This window comes from Canis lupus, chromosome 7 (assembly GCF_003254725.2).
Source record: "Canis lupus dingo isolate Sandy chromosome 7, ASM325472v2, whole genome shotgun sequence".
NCBI lineage: Eukaryota > Metazoa > Chordata > Mammalia > Carnivora > Canidae > Canis > Canis lupus.
Genome location: NC_064249.1, coordinates 53,416,542 through 53,443,243, shown reverse-complemented (window position 1 = coordinate 53,443,243; position 26,702 = coordinate 53,416,542). Strand labels below are relative to the sequence as shown.

Here is a 26,702-nt window from a genome sequence, read left to right as displayed (position 1 = left end):
AAAGCAAATTGAATTATACATCAAAGAAGAACATCTCTTGACCTTTCTTCCTTCCATAATGAATTGTTGTTAAGTGTGAAGATCCAAACTGTATATAGCCAATGCTGTGTGGGGGGTGATGGAGGTCAGTTAAACCACGGGACTCATTGAACACTTTTTTTTTTACCAAGGAATGTTCCTGGAGCTGCCAGAACATGGAAGAAGCACAAGATGAAGCTTTTGTCAGAAAAATACTTACCATTAGTTGGGAATGCAAGAACTGCACACAATGCAAGTGTCACACAGAGTCTGGTTAAGTGGGAGGTTGGGTGCCATAATGGGATGTGCTGTGAGACTCTGGAAGGGAAAGAACAGCTTGGCAGGAGTGGTCTGGTGAGGAAGGATTTCATAATGGGTCTGTGAAGGTCTGTAGAGCCTGGTAAGAGCAGAGTGGGGCACTCCAGAAGAAGGAGAGGAAGGAGGGGGAAGCACAGGGTATGCATGAGGGCAGTTAGTCCTGATTTCTTGGGAGGGGAGGAGGGTGACGCTGGAGGGGTGAGTGGCCCCCACGAAGGATGGGTCCCTGTGGCTGGATGGAATGTCACAGATAAACAAAGCCAGATGCTAGTTAAAATAGTAAGGGCAGATTTTAATCAGTAATCTGCTGCGATAGGGAGAAGAGTCCAGTGTCAACCAAGCTTTGATTTGTGCAGAGGTGGCTGGGCAGTTTAAAGGGAACAAGGGAACAGGGAGGAGTGAGTGGGGGCTCAGAGTCAGGGAAGTGAAACATTACAAAGAGTGGGAAGGCGATGTTGGTCTGTGTGACACCCATCTGGGTTTGTGAACTGGTGCTTAGCAAAGTTAGGCCTAACTCTGCAGAGGCTGGGAGGCAGGGGTCCTATCTTCAGGTGTTGACTGAAACAAACTGAATTCTTCTGGAAGCCTTAAGATTTCTCAGGCATGTCTTTAAGAGGGGGGGGCTTCAGTCATCCTAGGAATGTGACCTTGAACGGTTAGAAACTGCTTTTCTTTTCTTTTTTCTTTTCTTTTCTTTTCTTTTCTTTTCTTTTCTTTTCTTTTCTTTTCTTTTCTTTTCTTTTCTTTTCTTTTTTTTCTTTTCTTTTCTTTTTTCTTTCTTTTCTCTTCTCTTTTCTTTTCTTTTCTTTTCTTTTCTTTCTTTTCTTTTCTTTTCTCTTTTCTTTTCTTTTCTTTTCTTTCTTTTCTTCTTTCTTTCTTTTTTTTTTTTTTTTTTTTTTTTTAAATAGGCTCCATGTCCAATGTGGGGCTTGAACTCATGACTGAGATTAAGAGTTGCATGCTTTACCCACTGAGCCAGCCAGGCATTCCTATTCAAGTCTTTATAGGCCAAGGTTGAGGCCTAGTCAAGAAGAAGGCTCAGAGGAGCTTTGCTAGAGTTTAATCAAGCAGAGACCTCTTCCTCAGAAGGCAAGAAATGGAGTTGGTAAAGTGGGAATAACCTGAGGAAAAGGAGACTAGATAGCCATTGAATATTAATCCTTTTTGATTGAACCTTAGTGCGGCAGATGACCAAAGAGACAATTAAACTTGAAGTCCTTTATTTGTAGAGGAGATAACTGAGATCTAAGAGGTCAAGCGACATGAAAATTGTCAGAATGTATGTATCCTACGTGTGTGTGTGTGCCAGGAATGTGCTAGGTAGTATGGGAGGCATAAACATTTGTCCTATAGAAGGACTTCAATATTAGTGAATAATTTGCATTTCTTATACAGAAGCAAGATTTTGGAAATGATCTCAATTAAGGATCATCCTGATGCCATGAATTGCCTCCATGTACCTCTCCCACCCCCAACTTTCCTCCTTTGACCTGTCTTTCCAGTTGACTGCCCAGTTAGGCTGTGCTGAGGTTGCCCCCATGAGTCTTCCCAGCTGCAGCTGCAGGGGGCTGGCTCAGGAACAAATGAGCCTTTCCTCAGGACCAGTCAGCCAGATCTAGGCAGCAGTAGCTGTTACAACTATCACACTCAACCAAATTGCTAAAACTTCCTAAATGATGAAGAGAAACAAGTAAATTATGCATATCAGGTTTAGGCAAATGGGTATTTTTCAAATCAGTCTGCTTCCATGCAGGGGCACCTTGATGGCTCAGAGAGAGATGACTTTTCCATGAGCCTCAGACATTGTGGGTGTGCTGGCCAGAGCCTTCTCTTCTCCAGTGCTGCTCTAGACATCCTGAGCCTTTATAGCCTGTGCCACTCTTTGCGTACCACTTCCAATTTGGTGTGTTCTAATGCCACGTCACCAGGACCACTAAAACTGCAGACGACATTTGATTTAATTCTGTACAGGAATATTTGCACACACGCACAGAGATGTCCAGTGTCTATCAAAGGCTTCTATGGTGGAAACTAGGGGTAGCTGAAATGTCCATCCAGAAGAGGAAATGCAACTTAATTACAGTTCTTTTGTCCTGGGAACACGAAGCATAAGGCTCTTGCCTGTGGCTTCAAGGACATTATTACTATTGACAACTATTTAAGTTATTCAAAGGCCTTTCCACTTGAATGGTTTTTAACCTTTATTCTGGAAGTTCGCAGTTTCTGCTAGACTCTAGAAAAGTGGGAGAGTGACGTTAATCCTCTGCTCACTGTTATGATGAGATGTTATATACAAAATAAACTGTAGCAGTCAAATAGCATTTGGTCCTTGATTTATATTTTTGTAGCAACCTGGTTCAGTAGAATAGACCAACTTCAATATCAGTGAATAATTTACCTTTCCTATGTGTAAGCAGTATTAGTTTTCTCAATTAAGGTTCATCACGATGTTATGAATTGCGTCCATTTACCTACTCTGCTCTGGGATTCCATAGTTTTTCCAAAACCGAAAGGTGGAATTCTAGCATTTTTCCTCTCTGGTCTTGACTCCTTCCTTCCTTATGGCATTAAAAGAGCATTCAAGACTTCTCTGGAAACTCAAGCCATTTCAAAACCTAGTTATTTTGTGCTGTGTTGGGCTGGAAGCATCAGGAGTCTTTCTGCTTTTGAAGAGTGTAACTCCTTTTGTTAAGGCTTTTAAAGCGTTCGGTAGCTGGTGTTGGAAATGAACCTTAATTTCCCTTAGCTTTTTTCTTTCACTGAAAGAGAAAAGCAACTGGATGGAAGGAAGGAGGGGAGTGATGGAAAATCATTGTTGCATTCTGTGTTTGCTGTCCACTTCTCTTTTCTTAGTAAATTGCCTCAGGAATTTCTGCAGTCAGCTATAATCTACTCTTGAAAGGCCTCCTTTTTGGACCAAGCTCTTCAAGTGAGCCAAAACTCTCTAGGACCACAGAATTTCAGAGAAGACAATGAAAAGAAAGAGAGTATTAACATGTGGTCCTGCTATTGAGATTGTAAAATTTCCTTATGTTGTTGTAAAGACGGCTGGGAGAAAGGTGGAAAACTCTGCTTTTGGGGAGGCAGTGTTCACCACCCTCCCTTTCCCCTTCTCTTTACCCTCTGTTCACCCAAGTTGGTTGTCACAGAGAGGTTTTATATGTGGCTCTAAAAATGGGGGGAGGGGGCACTTGTGTCCCACTGGTACCATGGACAGATACTGAACTGATATTTTTTGTTGATATTTTGAATTAGCACCTCACTTCAAAAGTAACCTAAAATGCAAATGATAAAGATGTGACTTTTATTCTTCTTAAGCCAATTAATTATGGAAAATAATGTTGGGAATACATTAAATGCAATAGAAACCGCCAAAGACAAAAGTATTTTTATATGACAGCTGGCATTTTAAAGTACAATTCTTTCCCATCCTACCCATGAAAGGAAAAATCTCTACACTACCAAATCAGAGGCAGGCTTTCAACCTGCAACTTCTGCTATTGATCTAGTTGAGAGTGAGAACAAATTAATTCATGTTTCCGTAATTCTGAACAATGACAGGAAGGCAGCTTGCCACTATTTTACATCAGGGTCTGGGTTGGAGTTTTAAGGAATTAAGCAGAAGGTGGGTGTGTCTGACACTTAAAGATCCTGAAAGCTATTCCTAGCTCTCAGAAATTGTAAAAAAGAAGAGGGTGGGAACAAGCTTCAAACACTCTATTCATAAGATCTGAGGAAGAGGGAGGGGAGGGAAGGTACTGATTCTTTCATTCACTCCACAAAAATGTATTCTGTGCCTATTATGTGTCACTCACTGTTGAAGGTTCTGGGGCTAGAGCAATGCATGAAGCGGGGAAAAACCTCTGCTCTTGTGGAGCTGACACTGCAATAGGGAAGCAGACAGTAAGCAAGCTAAGTAAGTAAAATACAGACAGTGAGTGGTTCTGAACTGTGTATATTTGGGTGCATGTTGGTGATTTAATATAGAGTAGCCAGGAAAGCTCTCACCCAGAAGTGGATGTGTTCTTAAGGGTCTGAAGATGTGGGACCATGAATCAAATGGAGACTAGGGGGAAAGATAGGACACCACTGCATGCCCCAGGTGAGGGAAGATTGCTTAGACCAGGGGTATGGAAAGGCAGTCATAAGAAAGGGTTGGATGGAGTCCCTTGCCAGATGAGATTGGGAGGGTAGGAGGGAGAAGCAGAAAGGCTGGCCACAGCACTCTAGGCTGAGCATCAGGAGCAGGCTCCTGGTTCCTCCTGTGGTCTCTGAAGCAGTCACCTAAGACCTTCAGTTTGCCCTGTTTTATACTTTGTGGAATTGGTTTTACACTAGTTTATTAAGCTCCTTGGGAGCAAACCTATTTAATCTTTCCATCGTAACTCACGGAGTCTAGTAAATGTTGATTTGAACTGAATTGAATAATCCAAGATCAGCACTTTAGGGACAGAATACCTTACAGGTTCAAAATCCCTGACTCACCTGTAGTAAGAATGATAGCCGAGGGCCATGATGGTCTCTTGTCTTGAGCCCACCAGATGCATTCATGCCCTAGGAAAAGATGCATGGACTTAGAATGTGGGGAAGAGGGGCAGAGCCTCATTCCTAATGCAGCCCCACGCTCCTTGTCCTTGCTCCAGAGCAGCCTGGGAGGAATGCGCTTTGGGAGGGAAGGATTGGAAGATTTTGGGGTTTTGCCAGGTAGTGACTTCTGGTTGGAAGGCCAGTCACTGCAGATGACCCACGGTTTTTAGCATGTCCCAAACCCAGGCCAAGGCAGCAGGGCAGTGTGGCTCATGGAGAGGCAGGAGCAGTCTGGGGCAGCACTGCCAAACATGAACAGAGCTCCCAGTGGAATCAGGCTCAGCTCCATGCTCCACTCAGCCAGCCAACCGGTGTCTCTGGAACTGAAGGAGGAAAGGACGAGTCGTAGCCAGTTCACACCTGCTCTCAACATTTCTAGCTTGTCAGTGTCTGGTGCTTTGCTACAGGAGAGTTAATCTATTTGTTGCATGTGAAAATCATGTATGTATGAGAAGCAGCTACCCTCCACTGGCTCATTTTGTTCTATCCCCAGGTGGAAAGATCATAATGCTAGTAAAGTACATTACCAGGTATTTTCACAGCAGCAGGGTGGGTTTTTATTCTCATTCTTCTGATGGAGGACTGGCTTGAAGATGAACTGCAGTTCAAGGATGGAGTTGCCAGCACAGTCTGTCTAGCCAGTGACCTGTCCCGGACTACCACACACTGCGCAGTTGGAGAAGTATTTTATCCTCTCCCATGCTGGTTAATGAGCTCTGGGGAGCGGGTTTAGACAGCAGGATTAGAAGCACCTGTAGTGACTACACTTTCTATGGATTCCTTCAAATTCTAACTAGTCTCCCCTGGTGGGTGGCCTCTCCTTCAGGGTCCTCAGGCGGTAACTAAATGCCCCACAGTCAGTGGTTCTCCCAGTGTGGTCCTGGGACCTGTGAGTTTGGTAGAAATGCAGAAAACTGGGCTCACCCCAGATTTACTGAATCCAGATCCGCAGCTGGCAAAGTCCCTAGGAGGTTTCTGTGCACATTCCAGCAAGAGGAGATAAAAGGTAATGTGCCTCAACTTTCTGTTGGATTGTTGTAAAGGAAACCCTGTCATGTGACCATTTCCATGGTGGATGATTCCTACTCACGAGGGCTCCTCTTATCTGGGCAGCTAGTGCCTCCCTTCTTTCTGTTGCTGGTCTCTCAACACCTTTTTTTCTGTTTACGTGTCCAGTTCTTTGAATATATGTCACAGAAAATGTGTAGTGTGAATTTCTGATTTGCTTTGCAACTAGAGATAGGATGTGGCTGTGCACCTTCTGTGTCCCTCATATGCCACATATGGGGCTGGCTAGGGCAGAGTTGCTCTTTAAATTCTTCCTTAATTTGTGGAGGTGCTAAAAGTGCTTCCCTGACTTAAGGCTGACTTGGCTTAAGTTTAAATATCCTGTAAATGCAGGCATTAACTGGTGAGATAAGGCTAAAATCTGGTGGTCTTAGATCCTGAAGAGAATATATGAAACAGGCTACCTCAGAATTTTCAGGCTAGCAGAAAATGTAACAAATCTCTGCTTCCTTGCCCCGTAAAGCGACAGTTTGGGTGCTTGGTTTTGTTCTATTGGCACCTTCATTTGCAGTCAGTGTTTGAGGGAGCTTCTAAGTGTGGTTTCCTGATGGATACTCATGTCTCTATCCTGAGGAAAGAGCTCCAGCCCCTCGGGGGGTGTGGTGAAGGCTGGGGCCCTGCTGTCCGACCACAACGATTACTGAGGACATTTTCCATGCCTGTGGTTCTGGTCTGTGTGGAGTAAGGGCAGAGCCCAAGGAAGAACCCACTGGGGGGCACCCAATGGAGCCACTCTCACCAACTTCCCATTCTTGGTTCTGTCACTCTAAGTGCCACCCACCCTCAGCGGTTGCCACCAAGGTAATGGTTCACACAGAGGGCGTGGCTGAGGCAGCCCCATACCCTTTTAACACTAACTTGAGTTTCTATTCCTGGAAATACGTCTGCCCTTGGGAGGGAATGCGGGCTGCCATCTGTGCCTGAGGGGAGTACATATGTAGTTTGACCATTGGTGGTGGGGGGGGGTTATAGGTCAGATCAAATCAAGGAGAATGCCATCTCTTGCAAAGGTATTCAAAGGTCCCCTTCACCACCAATGTGCCCTGCCTGTTGTCATGTACCATTCAGAAGTTTACTCTGTCTGAAATAATCCAACCAGGGGTAGGTCTGCCCAATTCATGGTGATGTGATGACTGCACTGTGGGCTCAGAAGAACGTGCCTTTTTGCTTGTCATCTTTTGTCAGTGGCCTGTGGTTCTGACTCTCTTTTACAGGCTCCCTTGGCTCAGCCTCCAGTGTGAATTAATGGGGAAGGCACTGGAAGGGTGAGAGCCTGCCTGCAGAGCTGATCATGGTCCAAAACCTGTGGGAAGTCTACTCTTTAGCTGCTCCCAGCCCTCGCTCCCCACCAGTACTAGTACTGTCTAGTCCTTTCTCTTTGCACTGACTGAGGTGGACCCGTGTGGAGCTGCGGCTCCTGAGGAAGAGACCTGGAGGGGAAAGGAAGTCAGAGTCAGCCAGATGTGAGAAGTGGGCCTTATTAGGCAGGTGGGGAAAGCACTGTTGGAGTGCTTTAACTTTCTAACAAAGGACATCACTGTGGTAAGATCCCATCCACATTCAGTGAACCTAAAACTTAGTGCAAAGCCTGGTGGTACATAATGGGTGATAGTGTTGGTTGGGTGAATATCAAAAAAAAAGTCACTCAGTCAACTTACCGTGAGTGTGATTGATGATTATTCCAGGAGCCAGCCTGTGTCTAATCCAGAATAACAATCCTGCCCATTTATGGCTCCTCTCCATGGTGTCAGAGGACACCTAAAGGTTACCAGGTGCTCTCACTTCTGGGGGTTGTGCTCTCATCCTGGAAATCTGTGCCTGCCTTTGTTTGCCTGGATAACTCTGACCCCAGAATTTGCCTGAGGTCTTAGGCTTCTGGAAGCCTCTCTGAACCCCCAAGTTTACTGAACTCTTCCTTACCCCACCCTAAGCCCTCCTCTGTTTCATCATATCCACCTTAGACTGAACCTATCTGTTAGTAAATCTGTCCCATTAGACTCTAAGTTCCTTATGGGAACCACCTTTTGTACATCTTTGAGGCTGGGATGCAATGCTACTTCCTGCTAGAGTAACTGTCTACGAGTAACTCAGAGGCCACAGCCCTTACTTTCTATGTGATGTCCCTCTGTAGTTCGTGATTCCATGGGAGAAGTTAGAGCTTGGCAATTTCATTAGGAAATACTGGTGACATATTAGGGTCAGAAAGACTGACTCACTCCACTGAGGCTTCGATCTCTAGGCTTTCTGGTCCTCTTCTCTGCAATGGGAGTCAACCTGGAACTTGAAGCTATGTGCGTGATGCTTCCTAATTATGTTCTCAGCTGTGTTAGACTCTCCTAGCTGTTGGTGCTCCAGTCATTTATGGGCCCTTGGCCCAGCCCTCCTTGGCACAGCTTGGAAATAAACACAGAGGGAAAGTGTCAGGAGGTCAGGGAGGATTGGGATGCGGTTTGTCCTTTTGATGTGTTAGAGATCTTCAGTTCAGACGTGAATTTGTTATAAGACAGAATGAATATTTAAGGTTTGCTGCTGCACTTAATTGTAAAAAATGCTGTGGTCCTCCCAAGCCTCACCCCTTGGTTAGTGAAGAAACCCTTACCAAAACAGTTGTAAAAACTCAATCTTTGGCCTTTTTTTTTTTTTTTTTTTTTTTTGCCTTATAGGATGCTTGCCATAGATTAATGGCTTTCCATCTTAAAGAAGTCTTAAAGGAAGATCCTGGCCCCATGGGGTGGGTCAGGTGAACTATAGAGTGTTGCCACTCTGCTCTGTGACATGATTGATGCCAGATTGTTCCCTTTTGACCCCAGCTAATGATCCTTATCTTTTCTCTAGGGATTAGACATCCACTTCTTTCCCTCAAAATGTTTAGGGCTGGTGGTGAACATTTTCCCTGTCAAGAGCCATTGACCCAGGAAGGAAGAGGCCGTCTCTTTGGGACAGTGATGGTAGTTGGAGAGGCACCCCCAGGGCCCAACCAGGGCTGTCTGAGCTCGGGCGACCTTCTCAGCACAGAGTTAAGAGGGACCTGACAGATGACAGGAGGTGCCTTGCCAGCCCTTCACTACAGAGTCTTTGGTATTTTTTAGAAATGTCGTTGAAGCCTTTGGGGTCAGAGAGAAGGAAAAGTAGTTTTTACTGAGCACTATAATGTGCCAGGTGCTTTGCTAACATGATTGTGTTTATCACATCACATCACATCAAAATGTCGGGATGTGTCCTAACTAAAACTGTTTTATTCATAAGAAAACCAAGGGACAGAGAAGAATCACTTCTGAAATGCAAACATCAACTTAGAAGTTTGGATGATGGTATTATCCAAGGCTACAGCAGAATAGCATGTCCTTTTTTTGATAGTTATTGGATTTTATTGGTTAATTCGATTTCAAGGCAAAAGAGGTATTATATTTTATTTTAATTTTTTAATTATTGTTTTTAACGAGGCTCCATAACCAGTGTGTAGCCTAATGTGGGGCTTGGACTCATGACTCTGAGATCAAGACCTGGTTTGAGATCAAGAGTCAGTTGCCCAACCAACTGAGCCACCAGGTGCCCTATAACATTTTATTTTTAAGGTACTCTAGGACAAGCAAAGATGATTTTTTTTAATGAAAATATCAAATAGCAATCCTGTGTGAAAGATCACTCTTATTGTCCTTTACCCTTGGGACTTGGCATACAACCTCTCCTCTAGCCAAAAGGCAGAGAGGGAAATGGCCATGTTTCTGGATTCCATTTTGTAATGTGCACTACAAAAGGCTATTGTGACTGGCCATCTCCTGGGAAAATTTTCCACTAAGGAAAGGATAAAAAATAGAGATTTGGGAAGGAGAGAGGGTGTTCTAAGAGAAAAAAGAGGGTGTTAATAAGAGAAAAAAGATATAGCTTGAGTAATAGTTAGCAAGTCCCATGTGGGAAAACCATAGCGGTGCACAGTCCCGAGCAAGGAGCTTGCCAACTGGCAGGGCAGGAGAGGACAGGTGAAGTGGACACAGTGCCCCAGGGGTGGGCAGGAATGGAGGTTAGGGGCTGGGGCGGGGGGGCAGGTTTGGTGAGCCAAAGCTGGGGATAAGGGGGGTACTTTGCAGAGGCCAAAGGCTAGGACAGTCCTGGCTACAATCTGTCCTGGGTAGGAGGGTTGAGTATTTTCCCCATGTGCCCTGAGGTGCTGGTGGGATGGGTGTGTGGTTTCTGGCCCTTGTGGCTGGATGGTTCTTTTCTCCTAAGTTTTCTCCTTGGAGAGGAAACTAGGGTTGGGTTTGACACCCTGATTCAGAGGGATAGTCTCCTGTGGACAACATCTGGGATTCTGGATGCTTCCAGGAAAGCAAAGCAGAGCTTATTTATTAGGCAACCTCCCTGCCCTTTGTGCCCTGCCAGTAGGGGGTGAGCAGGGTGCACTGCAGGGCAGCGATGCCATTGTGCCATAGCCAGCTCAGGAAGCGAAACACCCTCCACTCAAGCAAAACCAACCTAGCACTGTGGTTTCCTGGTTGTTATTAAAAGAGAACTAGAAAGACAAATAAACATAATTTTGAAAACAACCTACATCTAAATGTTTTAGCTGAATTCTAAAAGAAAGGGAATAATACAAGCCTATAAATAAAATATGTAGAGGTTTTCTAGTTTCCTAATGAGGGGAGAAGAGAACAAAGAAGAAACTGGAGCAAGAAGAGAAGAGGGCAGGGAGCCTAGCCATTTATAGGATGGAAAGGCAGAGGTGTAGACAGAGACCCAGGGGTTCTGAAGTGACAGGTCCCCATCACCTGTTTTTCAGGCCACTGTTAGCCTCAGGTGTTTTTACTGCTTTTCAGATGCAAATGATCTGATCACCACAGGGTCAGCAGCCTATTTAAAGGGCCACTGTCCAAGTGCTGACCCCTCTTGGCATGAGAACAGGGGTTCTGTGGGTTGGGTGACTGGTTCAGCTTCTCCAAGGGGAGGTGGTAGGCCTGGATGTTTCTGTGGTTTCTTCTGTCTCTACCATTCTTTGATCCTGGGGAGAAATTCTCCCCAGAATCCCAGTGTATGAAGTGGCCTACAGTAGCCGATCTGGTCCCTGCCAGGGACACTTCTGTTAAAGTGAAGATGGCAATAAACAGATGTGCACTTCACTGGGACCCAAAGCTGAGCAGCTCCCTAAAATTCAGAGGGAGAAACAGTTGCTTCCCAATGAAGTCGTTTCATTCTACCTTCCTCAGTGGCCATGAGGGAGGGTGGCCTGGTGACTTTTAAGGTAACAAGCCGGAAAGCACGTGTTGTTGAGCGGGGTTCAGGTAGGGGGCCAAGGTGGACAAGCAACCCAGCACATGGGTGCTGGATTTTAAGCCTGGTTGGTGTGGCTTCCTTCATCAGCAGCTGTTAGAAGCTGTTTGGCACTTGAAGGGGGTCCTGTGTGACAGGTGAATACTAGGAGTTCACAGAAGGTTTGGGAGGTGAAGGGGAGAGTGTCTTCAGGGAGGGATGACTGGCACACAGGGGTGAGGTGGAGAAAGCAGGAAAACCATATTCCAGGCTGGGGCATGTGGCCCCTTCTGACCCTAGAGACTTTGGGATGGTATTCAGCTGTCCTAGGGAGTCCATGTCAGGGCAGAGGCACTGCTTGCAGGCTGCAGTTGCTGGAGTGTCCCATGTCTTGGGGAGTGGCCTCCCCACAAACCCAGTGGGCCAGCTGGAGATCTGGGGGTCCTTCACCCATCTCACCCCACGTTTAGCTCTATTCCTAAGTCACTCCCAAATCAACCCCTCCTTGCCATCCCCACTGTTCTTATCCCCACCTACCATCCCTTGCTCAGGTGACTCCAGAGGCTTCCTACTTGGTTTCCTGCTCCTACCCACCTCTGTTCCAGGTCCTTGGCGCTGGCTGGCCGTCCTGGCAGTGAGCTTGCTAGAACCCTGTGTCCTTAGATTCTTCCCTGCTTGCAAGCCCTCCAGCACCCTCTGTCACTGCCTGAGAGAGACATAGAGTTGAAACTTCTCAGCGTGGCAATGTGAGAGCCTGCATGCAAGGACTCCCCAGTGTCCCCAGCCTCAGGCTGTCACTGCCACAACCTGCTGAAGTGCTAGCCACGCTGAAGTGGTTGCTGCTCTGTGAACCTGGTGCTTCCCTCGGCAGCACCCAGGCTGTACACCTGCTCTTTTCTTGTCCTCGGACTCCCCTCTGCACCTCTCTTCTCAAAATGGCTCATTTTTATTTACCCTTGAAGTTTGTTCCAATGTCACCTCTTCTGGATCTCTGCTGCCCAACTTCTGGTGCACAGGTGTCACCTGTCCTTCCTTGGTGGCCCCTTAGTGCTGCAGTCACCTCACATAGCTTAGGCACTATGTGGGGGTGTGTCTGTTTCCCTCTCTCAACTCTGGATGGCTGAGACAGTCTTCCCTTACATCTGCTTAGTAGAGAATCAGTAAAGATTTCTATAAGGATGATGCGACATAAATATTTAAACTGATGGTACTCCAAGGGACTTTGGGTTTAAATAAGTTGATCTTTAGCTTTTTTTTTTTCCTCAAGACTCATGACCTCGCCATAATTCCCATGTAGCCTCTTCATCCTCAGGCAGAATGGGTTGCCTCCCAAATGGTTGACAAATGGTTGGGGTGGCGGGAGGTTGCCCTCATGAGTCCCTACTCCCCATCATCCCACAGGTACATCTCCTAGCCAACCTCCAAAAAAAAGCCCTTGCTTTTATAGGTGTGTGATTTCTCTCTGAATTAACATAATGACATGAATGTCATGGTTAGGATGTGAATTTCAGTGGCCCACTTGATTTTTTTAAAAAAAATTTTATTTATTTGACAGAGAAAACACAGCAGGGGGTGGGGCACAAGGAAAGGGAGAAGCAGACTCCCTGCTGAGCAGTGAACCCACCATGGGGCTCTATCCCAGGACCCTGGGATGATGACCTGAGTTGAAGGCAGATGCTTAACCGACTGAGCCACCCAGCTGCCCCTGGCCCATTTGATTTTTATTGTACAAGCAGAACATAATAGTTTCCATTTCTACTAGTCATTTTCAGTTACTCTCTCCCACCTCTTATGGTCTCTGATTCCAGTGCCGAGGCCAGCAACTCAGTAACTCTCTGGTCTTAGTTTCTTTACCTATAAAAATGAAGATGCTGGGTTACATCAGGCTTCTCGCCCGGGATCTGTAGAATGGTGCCAGAGGCACACAGGTTGTACCTATACCCTCTGATGTTAACATTTTTGATGACCTATATATAACTTATCAATGAACCTATGACTCTAAAAAACTTAAATGTTGCTGAGGAAAACGTGATTTCTAAAATCTGACCTGTAGTTTTTTCACTGAAAAATTTTCTTCCATGCCACTTTGTTTTTTTTCTTTAAAATATTAATGTGTAATAATGAAGCTACAGTTGCAGGTTGAGGTGGGTTGTATTTGCTGGGCATCAGTGTGTCTGTGGCACATTCAAATTCATGGGAAGAATGTCCAGAGTAGAATTCTCTTGACTCCGTGCTGACAAGAAGAACGTGGGACTGCAGACTTCCTGGCTGGGGAGCAGGGTGATTTCTGCAGGCGGTCTTTTGTCCCTTTTCAGAGTCACTCTTCACCAGCTCTCTCTGATGGGTGAGTCTGAAGAGCAAACGTCATGCAGCTAATGCCTGGCTGACGAGCAGCTCATTTCTTTTTGCTCCATCTGAAAAATGATGACGGTTGCATTCTCTGTGGCTGGTGCCAACAGATTCTTAAACGTAGGTGTGGACATTTTGTCTCTGAATAAATCTCCTCTCTCAGTGTGATGTCTTTTGTAGCAGCCCAAGGGTAAAAGGAAAGTTATTGTTGCCTCCACGCAGAGAGGGGTCTCTCGGGTCCTGGTCCAAGTGTTTGCCCAGGGCACTTGGTTAATATGTTTGGCACTTGGTGAGAGAAGGGTGTGCTGAAATTATTAGCCTTTAAGTCAGTGATTTATTTGGGTCTGAAGCATGATGTTCTAGATGTATCTTTCACTCTCCCACGTCCCCTGTCACACTCACAGATGTACTGGGTTCCTCCCCTCTACGTTCTTTCACTAATGTAAATTGGTTCTCATTTTCCCACAGATTTCCTCCTGACGTTCTGGTCTGCTTTCCGCACACGATGTTTTTCTTCTGTGTGTTCTTGGTGAGCAGGAAACACAGGACCTCTGTGGCTGTGCCTTTCAGCACTGATGTGGGCAGGCCGTGCAGGTTTCCTTCCTGATGATGAAACAGGAATGGTCCCGAATGGCCTTTAATCAATTTGCCCTCTGCTCATTATTATAGGCTGGTTTAAAGTATAACACATTAATTATATCTCTTAAAAGAACATGTTTCATTTTAAAAGGCAAGAACCATGGACAGAAAAGATGGGGGTGGTTATAAAGACCGTAACAAATGATGTTCTGGTTCTGCCTCCTTTCCCCACCAATTGTAGGCTCCTATGGCCTTTCACTCAAAAGCTAGTGTTATACATTTGACTGCGCCCTGGGCAGATCCAGTTTGGGAGGAGGTAGGAGCATACATACATACATTCATTTATTGGCCAACTGCAGGCTGTGCTTGACCCTAATAGGAATGGATGCATAATTGTCCCCCCATAGCGTCCCCAGATTCTGTAACTGGCACTTCCTCCTCCATGGCACCTTCTGCCACCTGAGCTCTCAAGAGCTACTGTTCACCCTTGGGGCTGTGCTGGTGGGAGGTGGGTTCCTCTTTGAGTACCTCTCACCTGGCCATCTCCAGGCTTTGGGAGAATGACAAATCTTCTGGACTCCAACCTGAGCCCAGCCTTGCCTTTTACACCTAGGATTCAGCTTTGAGTTGAGATGTTGTGGGGTTCCCCCCCCCCCTTTTTTTGATATTTGGCAGGAAGGGATCCACATTTCACTTCTTAGTCACACAGGCATCTTTTCCTCCAGTGCTCTGGCTTAGGACTCTTACACTAAGTCCGGGGCAGCAGGATCTGTCTTTTTATGCACCATCCCCCCAGTAGAGGCTGCATGCTCCTTGCATGTGTTTACATCATAGGTGGACAAAGAGGAAAAGGGAGAGCCTCTGTGAGCTCCTTTGCATATGGGAGAAGCCTCTGGAGCTGCCCACTTGCTGGCATAGGGTGGGCTGGGCCTCTCTTCCTGCTCATTTGATGCCTTCTTTCTTCTGCATTGCCTGATTTTCAGGCAATAGGGACATATGGAATTCCCTCCCTTGGGACTCAGAAACCATTAGAACAGACTGCACAGTGTATTGGGTATATTTGGGGAGTCAGAGGACCCCCAAGCTCTGCTTCATCACCCACAGGCTGAAGCACAATGTGCACCTGGATCTGCACACGTGCAGACCCACACAGAGAGCAGGGGCTGCAGATACTTGAGGGCAGAACAAGGAACCCCATGGGGCTCAGTCATCCTACCCTAAGGAAGCCTTACATGTACTCCATAACCCAGCACTGAGAATCACACTAGAACTCTGCATAGACCGGCTTCTTCTAAAGGAGTAGTGATTATTGTTCAGTAGGAAATGCATCCATGAGCTGTGTCCAGCATCCCCTCAGGAAGCTGCCAGGCCAGCCCTATTGCTAGGTGAGCCCTTCGTAGTCTCGTCTAACCCAAAGGGGAGGCCTGAGCCTTGGTGAGTCTGACTTTCTGTATGGTGAGGACTGGATGTGCTACAAGTAGAACTCTCAGTTTCTTGAACCCCAGAGTGGCCCCAGCAGTGAAAGCTCCAGACCACGCCTCCCATGGCATGGTTAGCCCTGTAGCAAGGAAGCTGGGGCTTGGGCTGTAGGAAGGAGGGTTTCTCCTCTACCAACAGGAACCATGCCTCCCAAAATGACAAATTATGCAGGCAGAACTCATTTTATTGCACTTGACTGCACTTTGCAGATACTGCATTTTTTACAAATTGAAGTTTTATGGCAATCCTGTGTCAAGCAGGTCTAATGGTGCTATTTTTCCAAAGGCATTTGCTCACTCATATCCCTATCATATTTTGGTAATTCTCACAATATTTCAAGCTTCTTCATTATTATATTTGTTATGGTGATTTGTGATCAGAGGTTATTACTCGCTGAAAGCTCAGATGCTTAGCATTTTTTAGCAATAAAATACTTTTTAATTAAGATACATACGTTGTTTTTTTAGACATAGTTCTATTGCACACTTAGTAGATTATAGTGTCAACATAACTTTTCTATGCACCGGAAAACCAAAAAAATTCATTTGACTTGCTTTATTGTGATATTTACCTTATTGCATTGGTCTGGAAGCAAACTTGGAAAATCTCCAGCACATACCTGTATGTTATTTACAAGGGTACTTGGTTCCTAATCCTTTCTGTCCTCTAGGTAAACAACAGTGCCTCCTAAAATGTAAGTGAAGAACCAGAAGAACAGGTCAGGTTGGGCAAAGAGGCTATTTGGTGCTACTGTATTTTAAAAATAGGTAGCGATTCTGAGTTTTAATTGAGCACTGTGATTTCATTTTATACCATGACCTTGGTTCTTTTAGAAAGATAATATTATTGATCTTATTAAAAAAAAAATCAGTACTTCAGGGGCACCTTGGTGGCTCCATTGGCTGAATATCTAGCTCTTGATTTTGGCTCAGGTCATGATCTCAGGGTTGTGAGATCAAGCCTTGCATAGGTCTCCCCACTCAGCAGGGAGTCTCTTGAGATTCTCTCTATCCCTCTCCCTCTGTTCCTTCTCCCTCAGCTCTGCGCTCTCTCTCTCAAATAAATGAATCTTTTAAAAAATCAGTACTTTAGAGCAATATCTCTTAATTATTACTTAATTTCAACCACATTGGTGATAACTACAATGATAACTACAATAACTACGATGTTGCTTTCAAATGTTATAGAGAACCGATGCATGACTTTTATAAAAATGTCGATTGTGTAAAGAACTTTGGTTAACTTTGGTTAACAAAGGTTATCTTTGTCCATAAAAGTGAAACTTTACTGCTAATTGCTTTAAAAAAAAAAAAAAAAAGCTCCAGCTTAACAAATGCCAGATTGGAAGAATTTCTGATCTAGACCTCACCTAGTGCTTTTAACGTGTAGAATTAAAACTGTGCCTTTTAAAGGACATTTAAGCCAATATGTGCAATATTCTTAAATAGGATAGCTTTTGAGTTTGCTATTAAAAAACCAAAAAACTGTGTTAAAAATCTGTGAATCTTTCTCTGAAGTTGGCAGTGCTAGTTCTCTCATGTAAAAGAATTAATTGGGAACATTACTATTTCATTATCCGGCTTTGTTTGGAATAATTTTTTTTTTAAGATTTATTTATTTATTCAGTCAGAGAGAGCAAGAGAGAGGTAGAGACACAGGCAGAGGGAGAAGCAGGCTCCATGCAGGGAGCCCGACGCGGACTCGATCCCGGGTCTCCAGGATCACACCCCAGGCTGCAGGCGGCGCTAAACCGCTGAGCCACCAGGGCTGCCCTGTTTGGAATAATTATTTAAAGAAATAACAAACTGTTTTTTAAATTAACAACAACTGAAATAATAATTTTCAAATAGAAAGTATAGGGGCGCCTGGATGGCTCAGTCAGTTAAGTATCTGACTCTTGGTTTCAGCTCAGGTCATGATCTCAGGGTCATGAGATTGAGCCCCCAGGTGGGTTCTGTGCTGGGCATGGAGCCGCTTAGGGTTCTCTTTCCTTCTCTCTGACTTCTCCTCCCCCACAAAATAAATAAAAAATTAAAAAAATAGAAATTGTAGTTTTAATTAAAAGAGACTTGGCAAATAAGGGAGGAGGAGAATTTTTTTGGCACCACTGAGATATTTTTGGCAATCGTACAAGGATGTTTCTCATCAAAGGCTGAGTGTCACCATGAGGCTTCCCTGAGGTCTTTTGTTCTATTATCACTGAAGAGTTATTTGTGATGCCCTAGGGGTTAAAAATACAGTCAATGCATATCAATTAAAAGATAGAGATCGTCAGACTGGATAAAAACAAGTTGCAGCTATGACTGCAGGAAACTATATCCGGCAAATACTAACCAAAAGTGGCCATAATAATATTAGAAATGTAGGCTTTAAACAAGGAATATTGCCAGGGATGAAGAAAGACATTATATAGTGATAAAAGGGCAATTCACTTAGAAACCATAACAATCCTAAAGTGAGTGCCCATAACAAGAGAAAGGCAAAGTGTACCTAAAGCAAGTACTCAGACAGGTGCAAAGAGAAATAGACAAATCCACTGTCATAGTTGGAAATTTCAACATTCCTCTTATAGTGATCTACAGAAACTTAGGAAAATATAAAAGATCCGAACAGCACTACCACTCAGTTTGATGTAGTGGATATTTCTTTAACAGTCCACCTAATAATAGCAGAATGCATATGTGAATTGTTCACCATGATAAGCTATATTCTGGGCCGTAAACATTAATAAATTTAAAATAATTGATGTCATACAAAGCATATGTTCTCATTGTAAAGAAATGAAACTAGAAATTGGTAACAGAAAGATACGTGAAAAATTCCCAAACATTTGGAAGTTAAATAGTATACTTCTAAATAAACCATAGGTCAAGAAAAAGTCACAGGATTTATTCCCCTTTGAGTTGAATGAAATATTCAACATTCATTCAATTTTGAATTGAATGAAAATGAAAACATAAGATATCAAATTTGGTGGAAAGCAAATAAAGCAGTGCTTAGGGAGATTTTTATAGCATTAAGTACTTAGAAAAGAAGAAAGGTTTCAAATCAGTCGTGAAATTTCTACCTTAAGAGAGTAGGAAAAAAGAGCAAATTAGGCCAAAAGCAAGCAGAAGGAAGAAAATGATAAAGTCAGAAAAGGGGAAGAACAATGAAATCAGAAGCTGATTCTCTGAAAAGATCAATAAAATTGATATAGCTCTAGCCACACTAAGTTAAGTGGAAAAAAGACCCCAATTACCAAAAATAGGAATAAGAGAGGAGATGGCTGTAGTCAATAAAAGGGTGGTAGGGAATATTATGAACAACTTAGATGAATTGGAAAAATTTTTTAAAGGATGCATGTTATCAAAGCTAATTCAAGAAGAAATAGATAATCAGAATAGCCCTATATTAATTAAAGAAATAAAATTCATGGTTTAAAACCTTCCAATACAGAGAACTCCCAGCCCAGGTGACCTCACTGGAGATTTTTGCCAAGCATTTAAAGAACGTATAATACCAAGTCTACACAGACTTATTCTGATAGTAGAAGAGGAGGGAATGCCCCCAACTCATGAGAATCAGCACTGCTTCAACATCAGTACCATTAAAAGGAAACAAAACTACAGATCAATATTCCTTGTGAATTCAGATGTAAAAAAAAAAAATCCTGAAAGTATTAAGTCATTCTCAGCTAACTTTTTTAAAAAACTGATTCTGACTACAGTACCAAGTACAATACCAAGTCTCTTAACAATCTGAACATAATTAACCATAATTCTCATTCACATGAACCAGAAGCTAGGGCAGGTAATCAGTAATGAACTCTGTGATATTGTAAATTCACTTAAGGCCTATTTCTGCATGTCATCTAGTGGTACATACCCAAGAAACATCTCCTGCAAGTCTTACTACCTTACAAAGAGGTACCTGGAATTGACACTCTCATCTGTTGCTCTTCCCAGATAGGATAAATCTGCTCCTCTTCTTCAGGGCTTATATATACTCATGCTTATGTCTGATAGATTTATTCCTGTTTATTGGAAGTGGTACTGGCAAAAAACAAAATTTATATCCTCAGGATTTGAGAAGTCTGAGAGGTTAGCTGACAAAACTGAAGAAGTGATCACCTCAGGGACGAGACCCAGGGGTGATACAGTTCACTCCATTTATTTATTACTTGTGTGTTTTGGGGCAATGCACACACTTTAGAGGTCAGCTTGAAAGTTATCTGAGCCTCATGTCTTATGGTCTGTGATAAACAAGATGTTCATTTTAGGTGTGGTTGATTTCTCTGGAATTTTCTCAGATCCTTGTTTTTAGTCAGGTGATGCATTCTATCTTAGTCAAAACTCTTTATAATTACTAGGCGATCATGGGCTGCATATTGTTTAGAGGTGGTAGATTCCATGCTGGTCAAACAACAAGAAGGCTTTGAGGTCAGACTCTACACTCTAGACCCCCAAACTGACACAATCTAGCCTCTGTCACTTGCTGGGTGTTTTCATAGGTTTTGAGTTTGGAGGAACCTGACCTACCCAGTTGCCTAGAGGAGACCAGAGTATCTGCAACACAGTGAGGGAAGGAGCCAGGGGTGCATGACCAAGGGCTTGATGGGTCATGCAAAGGATTTTGGATTTCATTCTCAGTGCAGGGGCAGACATTGAAGGGTTTAAATGGGAGCAGTGATGTTATCAGGTGGTCATTTCACCCAACCCTTCTGGCCGTGGTGTGGAGAGCAGATGGGAAGAGGGCAAGATGTCTATAGGGAGGCCTTCAGAGGAAGCTACTACCATGCAAAAGCTGAGCCCCACCTACCATTCATCCTTTTAAATCTAAGGTGGGAGCCTATTGCCTTCTAGAGTTACTGTGCAAGCGGACATATTCATCTCATGACCAGACTTCTGCAAAATCTCATAGACCTATGTGTTCCATGCCCTTCTACCCAAGTCTGTGATGTAAGCAGTGAATGTGGTTCTGCATATTGCCCCCCATAGGCTGGAATCGAAGCTCAGAATGGCTGGCCTCCAGTATGATATTGCTTTTGATTGCTTTATTCTTAACATTTAAAATAATTTGGTATCACTCTTCATCATATCAGTGTTTGATTTAACGCGAAAACGGTCTTCCTCTAAATCTCTTTTTTTTTTTTCCCTCTAAATCTCTTATTGAATGTTCTTATTTTATAGACGGGATCCAAGACTTAGGAAAGGTAAACTACTTTGTTCAAGGTCATATAGCAAGTAGCTGGTGATCCCAGCTTTGAAATGTGGGCTTTCTGATCACTTAGTTTTTGCTCTAAGTCCACTCTTCACTAACTACTACCAAGAACAGTTCCTAGCAGGTGCTCAGGAAATGCACGATTTTTATTGGGTCAGTCTGGTGGTACCCAAAGTTAGGAACCTAACCTGACCTCTGAGTCACCTGGGTCAGGGCCAAGCCTGACTTGTGTGAAGTTGAGCAGAGTCTATGCTCCCAGGCATTCTACATACACTGTAATAACTGGTTTCTTCCTTCCTCCTGTGTGCCTCAGCACTTTGTAACTCTAATTGTAATTAGGAATTGTGGCATATTCAATTCATTTGTCTCCCTGGCACACTGTGACTTCTGGAGGATGAGTCCTAGGTCAGGGTCACCTCCTTATACACCACACCTGGCCTAACTAGTATATGTTAAATGTGCCTAACAGCACACTGGGGGTTGTAGAAGTTGGCCTGAGTTTTGAGCCAGAGAAGACTAACACAGGGCTCCTCCATCTGCCTTGCTCAGGGCCAAATCCATTCTTGAACATGAGTGAGAGCTGAGGTATAGGCAGAGCTAGGGCTCTGTAGAGGGCCATCACCAAGGACTCCTGTCCTTAAAGCCTCTGTACTGCCCTTGGGTCTCTCAAGGTGACCATCAGATCCCAGGGAAAAGGAGGTGCCTCAAAGCTGAGCTCAGCTGCAGAAAGCATGGTGGTGCAAGGGCTGTGAGGCAAGGAAGGAGGCAGGTGGGAGGATGCATTCCATCTTGCTTTGTTAATTTTCTGGGTAGAGTTGGCCATCAAGTGCAATGGTCTACAAACAGCTGGGAACAGAAGTCTGGAGAGAGGGAGGGTGGAGGCTGCGGGTGAACGTGTTGGGTGGTGATGTTTTCACCTCTCTTAGCCCCTCCTGTGGCCACCTGTAGCAGCCCAGATTGTTCTCTACACTGTCTGAGGTGAGGTCTGTATCTTAAATGGATTCAGTCTACTCACCTTTCCAGTGGAAATTCTGTTAATTGTTCACATCCTGTATTTTGACCATTTATTGAGTCAGTTTAATTAATCCTGTATGTTATGTTTTTTTTTTTTTTATTTCAGAGAAACTGTACAACTCCAGTGGGCGAGATTTAAGAAGGGCCCTTTTCTCCCTGAAGCAGATATTTCAGGTAAAAAAAGAAGAAAAATGTACTCTTACGCCCTGCTTTTGCATTGCTGATGGAATTAAATACAGACATGTTTCTACCTCTTACTGACTATAGAAAGAAAAGTTTCTTTAGATTAAAATGTCAGGTCAAAATATCTCAGTTGAGAGTATTTTTACCATATCAAATATTTCAAACATAAGAAGTAAAGACAACTTTATCAAATCATGTTTTTCCATATTTACTTCAGGCTTTCAAAAAGAAAAACTTACTGCAAGTATAACTGAGGTCTTGTTTTCTCCCTAATTCCAGCCATCCTCTCCCTCCCCCAGGTCCCCTCCCTCATGATGGTCACAGGCATGCATGTTTCCATGCTGGTGGTGGACAGTGTCCAACAATATCTGTCTCCTCTTCTGCTGACTTCATCTATGTTATGCTGCGGGTGTTGTACTTCAGCTTACTTACTGAAAGTGGGCCAGATGTAGGCATGACTGATACAGCTCTGAATGTCCTTTTGTATGAATGAAGCACAAGCTGCCTTGTTCATTCTTCTATTGGCAGGCACTTTGGTTTATCGCCAGCATTTGCTGGTACGTAAATGGTGCTGCTGAGGACCTGTCCTTTATGCACATGGGCAAGTTCCTCTTTCAGGGTCCATTTTATCCTTCTCTCCTAAGCCTTCCCTCTTTCCCTGCCCTGAGAAAGTCGTGAACCTAGTGAAGAGGGCTGGGACAAGCTCCGAGACATGAGACTGCAGGAGAGAGACTGACAGAGCCAGGGGAGGAGGAAGAGGCTGCTGTCTGGGCCGAGTTGGGATGGCATTTGCATGAACTGGTATCTGCAGAGGTTCAGTGTTCCTTCTCTAATGGTTTTGGACCCTATATAAGCAGATATATTCTGCTTCTCTCCAGTAACTGTTTTATTCACATTCTTAAAAAATTTTCATCGTCAGTGATAGTTCTGTCAGGGTGGCAGTCCCCTCATGGATGTCTTCCTGAGGTTGACAAAAACAGCAGGCCAGCAGTCCATTCCATCTGCACATTCTCTTTCCATTGTTCCTTAGACTTGGTCAACTATGCTCTTACCTTCTCCCAGAGCAGAATCCCTTCTCAGTGTCGACATTTCTGGACAGGAGTCCTCTTGGATCTGGTTGTGGTTATGGTTGTGAACCTACTGTGTCACTGCTCCCTCATGTCACACATCTCAGGGGCTGGGATCTGCCTTGGTTCAGGCTGTTTCTTCTGGAAAAATTGCAACAGCTGTCCTTGAGTACTTCCTGCCTTTGGTTCTCTCCATCTCAGTCTGTTCTTGAACTTCCTACCAGAGGGCTTTGAGGAAATCCTTTTCTTGCTGGTTCCATGTAGCCTTCTGGATGACATCTGAATTTCTCAGTATAACATGGAAGCCCTTATGGATCTGGCCTCTGCTGCCCACTTCTCTGGCTTCACTTCTACCCACGGTTGTATTCTGGGAGCAAGCCACATCCTTTTCTGCACCTTTGTCTTGGGACCTATTGCTTCTGTGTTAGCATGTGTTACCACCCCACATCCACTCTCTGTGTCTCTTAGATTATATCCTGGTATCTCCTCCAGCTAGGGTCCCTCTCCCTAAGTGACTCCTCTCAGTCCCTCCAAATACCTCAGAAGTTCCCCATGCTTCTCTCTAGCATAGAACTTAATGGACTACAGGACAGTCGTCTGAGTCTAGCTGTGTGCGAGCTCCCTGGATTTCATTGCTGGGTCTTGGGGGCCCAGCACATGTCTGGGGCTGTGTAGGCAATGGATGAATAGACTAGGTGCATTGGATAGTCTTCTAGAAGATGTCTATGTCTTCGGTCTTTCTTGTTTTGAAGTTCCATCTGTATCTCCCTGTTCCTTAGCTGAACAATAACAAAAAAAAAGCTTGTTTACCCTCGATTACATCCTTCTCTGTAACTCAGATCCCTTGATGCATGTGAGCTGGACTCTCATTGTACTACCAGAGGGTCATGCTCCTGCCACTCCTCGAGTCCCTCATCCTGCCTGCTGTTTCTGTTCAGTTTTGACTTATTTTAAAACCTGTGTTTACCCCCTTGAGTGTCCAGCTGTGGCCAAACTGAACAGAGAAGAGTTAGTTATTCCAAATGACTTTAAAACATTGTGATTTGTGTACTTTGATAGATCTACTCTAGGAACAAAAAGAAACCACACAACTGTTCATAATCTGTTGCTGCTGCTGGTGTCATATTGCTATTCTGTGACTGGTGTGTGTGTGTTCTCACTTGGTCATTTTTAGAGTTCTTAGGGCTTTGGATTTTTGGTGTTGGGGAGAAAGAAAATAGAAAGGTAGAAGAGGTTAAGTTAAAAATTCTGTATTCCCAAATACAATTGGAAGTAGCAGAATGAACCCACGGTGTTTATTGTTTAACAAACAAGCAACTAAGCATACTTCCAGCTCTGAGTTTACCAAAAAAGCACCACTAGCATTGAGATTGTGATTTTAAAAAACTGAAAGGAACCAGAGCTCCTTGGAGAAATAGCTGATTCCAAGTCTGGAGTAGGAAATGGGTTAAAAAAAATTTTTTTTTTAACCCAAGGAAGCAAGGAAGCTATCAGGTACTACTAGGATTGTTGCTGGAAGAACTCAGGAGGATCTTGAATCACCTCCCACTGTCTGGTTAGAAAATTGAAACCTCAATTAGGATAATTACAATGGGTTGAAACACATCAGGTAAGTTTGTGTTGATGAGTTCATAATGATACTGAGGAATAATGATGAATAGGTCACCTTTAGAAGATGCTAGTGAACCAGCTGATTATTTTGAAAATGGGTAAAATTTTAGACTCTCACATTTAGGGGTGCCTGGGTGGCTCAGTTATATGTCCAACTCTAGATTTCAGCTCCGGTCATAATCTCAGGGTGGTGGGATCGAGCCCTGTGTCAGGCTCTGTGCTGAGCATGAAGCCTGCTTAGGGTTCAATCTCTCCTTCTCCCTTTACCCCTCCCCCACTTAAAAAATATCCTCACATTTATTTTACCATTTGCCGTAAAATTTTTTTATCGAAGTATAATTAACATGAAGTATTTTATTAGTTTCAGGTGTACAATATGATTCCATACTTCTATACATTACTCACTGCTAATCATAAGTGTACTCTCAATCCCCTTCACCTATTTCATACATCTCTTCATTTACCTCCCCTCTGGCAACCACCAGTTAATTCTCTGTATTTGAGTCTCTTTTTTTTACTCTTTTTCCTTTGTTCATTTGTTATTGTTTTAAATCCTGTATATGAGTTAAGTCCTATAGTATTTGTCTTTCTCTGATTGACTTATTTCACTTAAAATTGTATCCTCTAGGTCCATCCATGTTGCTGCAAATGGCAAGATCTCATTCTTTTTTGTGGCTGAGTAATGTGTGTGTGTGTGTGTGTGTGTGTGTATACACATGTACACATTGTACCTTTTTGATTCATCTGGGATGGACACTTGGGTTGCTTCCATATCTTGGCTATGGTAAATAATGCTTCAATAAACATAGAAGTGTATATATCTTTTCGAATTAGTGTTTTTATTTTCCTTGGGTAAATACCTTATAGTGAAATTACTGGATCATATGATAATTTTACTTTCAATTTTTTGAAGAACTTCCATACTGTTTTCCACAGTGGCCACTCCAATTTGTGTTCCTACTCACAGTGCACGAGGGATCCTTTTCCCACACCCTCACTAACCCTTGTTATTTCTTATGATTTTGAGTTTAGCCAGTCTTACAGGTGTAAGGTACTAATTCATTATAGTTTTAATTTGCATTTCCCTGATGATGAGTGATGTTGAGCATCTTTTCATGTGTCTGTTAGCCATCTGCATGTCTCCTTTGGAAAAATGTCTATTTAGGTCCTCTGCTCTGAATTGGATCATTTGTGGTTTTTTGGTGTTGAATTGTATAAGTTTTTTTTATATATTTTGGATATTAACCCCTTATTGGATACATTATTTGCAAATACCTTCTCAAGAAGTAGGTTGCCTTTTTGCTTTGTTAATGGTTTCCTTCACTGTGCAAAAGCTTTTTATTTTGGTGTGGCTGCAGTAGTTTAATTTTGTTTTTGTTTCCCTTGCCTTAGGAGATGTCTAGAAAAAGTTTCTAGGGCTGGGGTCAAAGGAATTACTGCCTATGTTTTCTTCTAGAGTTTTACAATTACACCAAAAATAATAAATTGTCTATGTTGACTTTAGGATAATCAAACAATGGTTGAGGGGAAGTTTTGCTTGTAATAATCTTCTAGCTTATAAGAAGGAGTAATAGAATTAAAATATCACAATTTTGCAACCCTAAATGAATGGATCCAGGCATTGAGCATCAAGACCTGCTGATATGATAGAAATGAGATACAGACAGATTGTATGTGGCTCCTCATGGGAATTCATACTGTCACTGATGATGTGGTCAAGCCAACAAAGTCTACCCTGGATCTCATCATGCCTCCATATGCAGTAACCAATTTATAAATGATCTGGAACAGAGGCACATGTTAATCTATATCACAGTGGAGCAATCAACAAAATCCAGACTATAGGCTACTCTACAGGACAAATGACCTTGTTTCTTTAACACATAAATCAAGAGAGGGGGAAAGATGAAGTAGAAGGCATTTAAATACACATGTGGATCTTATTTGGATTTTGGTACAAAATGTAAGAAAACAAAACAAAAA

At 43.5% G+C, this 26,702-nt stretch overlaps 1 protein-coding gene across 15 annotated transcripts in view; it reads left to right on the top strand.

Annotated features, from left to right (window-relative positions):
* Window positions 1-26,702, top strand: part of FHOD3 (formin homology 2 domain containing 3) — a 464,819-nt gene that overhangs the window by 180,807 nt on the left and 257,310 nt on the right. For all 15 annotated transcript variants that reach the window (XM_025429108.3, XM_025429100.3, XM_025429109.3 and 12 more), the window contains exon 4: window positions 21,965-22,032. In XM_025429108.3, the coding sequence (XP_025284893.1) occupies window positions 21,965-22,032 (68 nt within the window). The remainder of the gene's footprint in view (window positions 1-21,964; window positions 22,033-26,702) is intronic.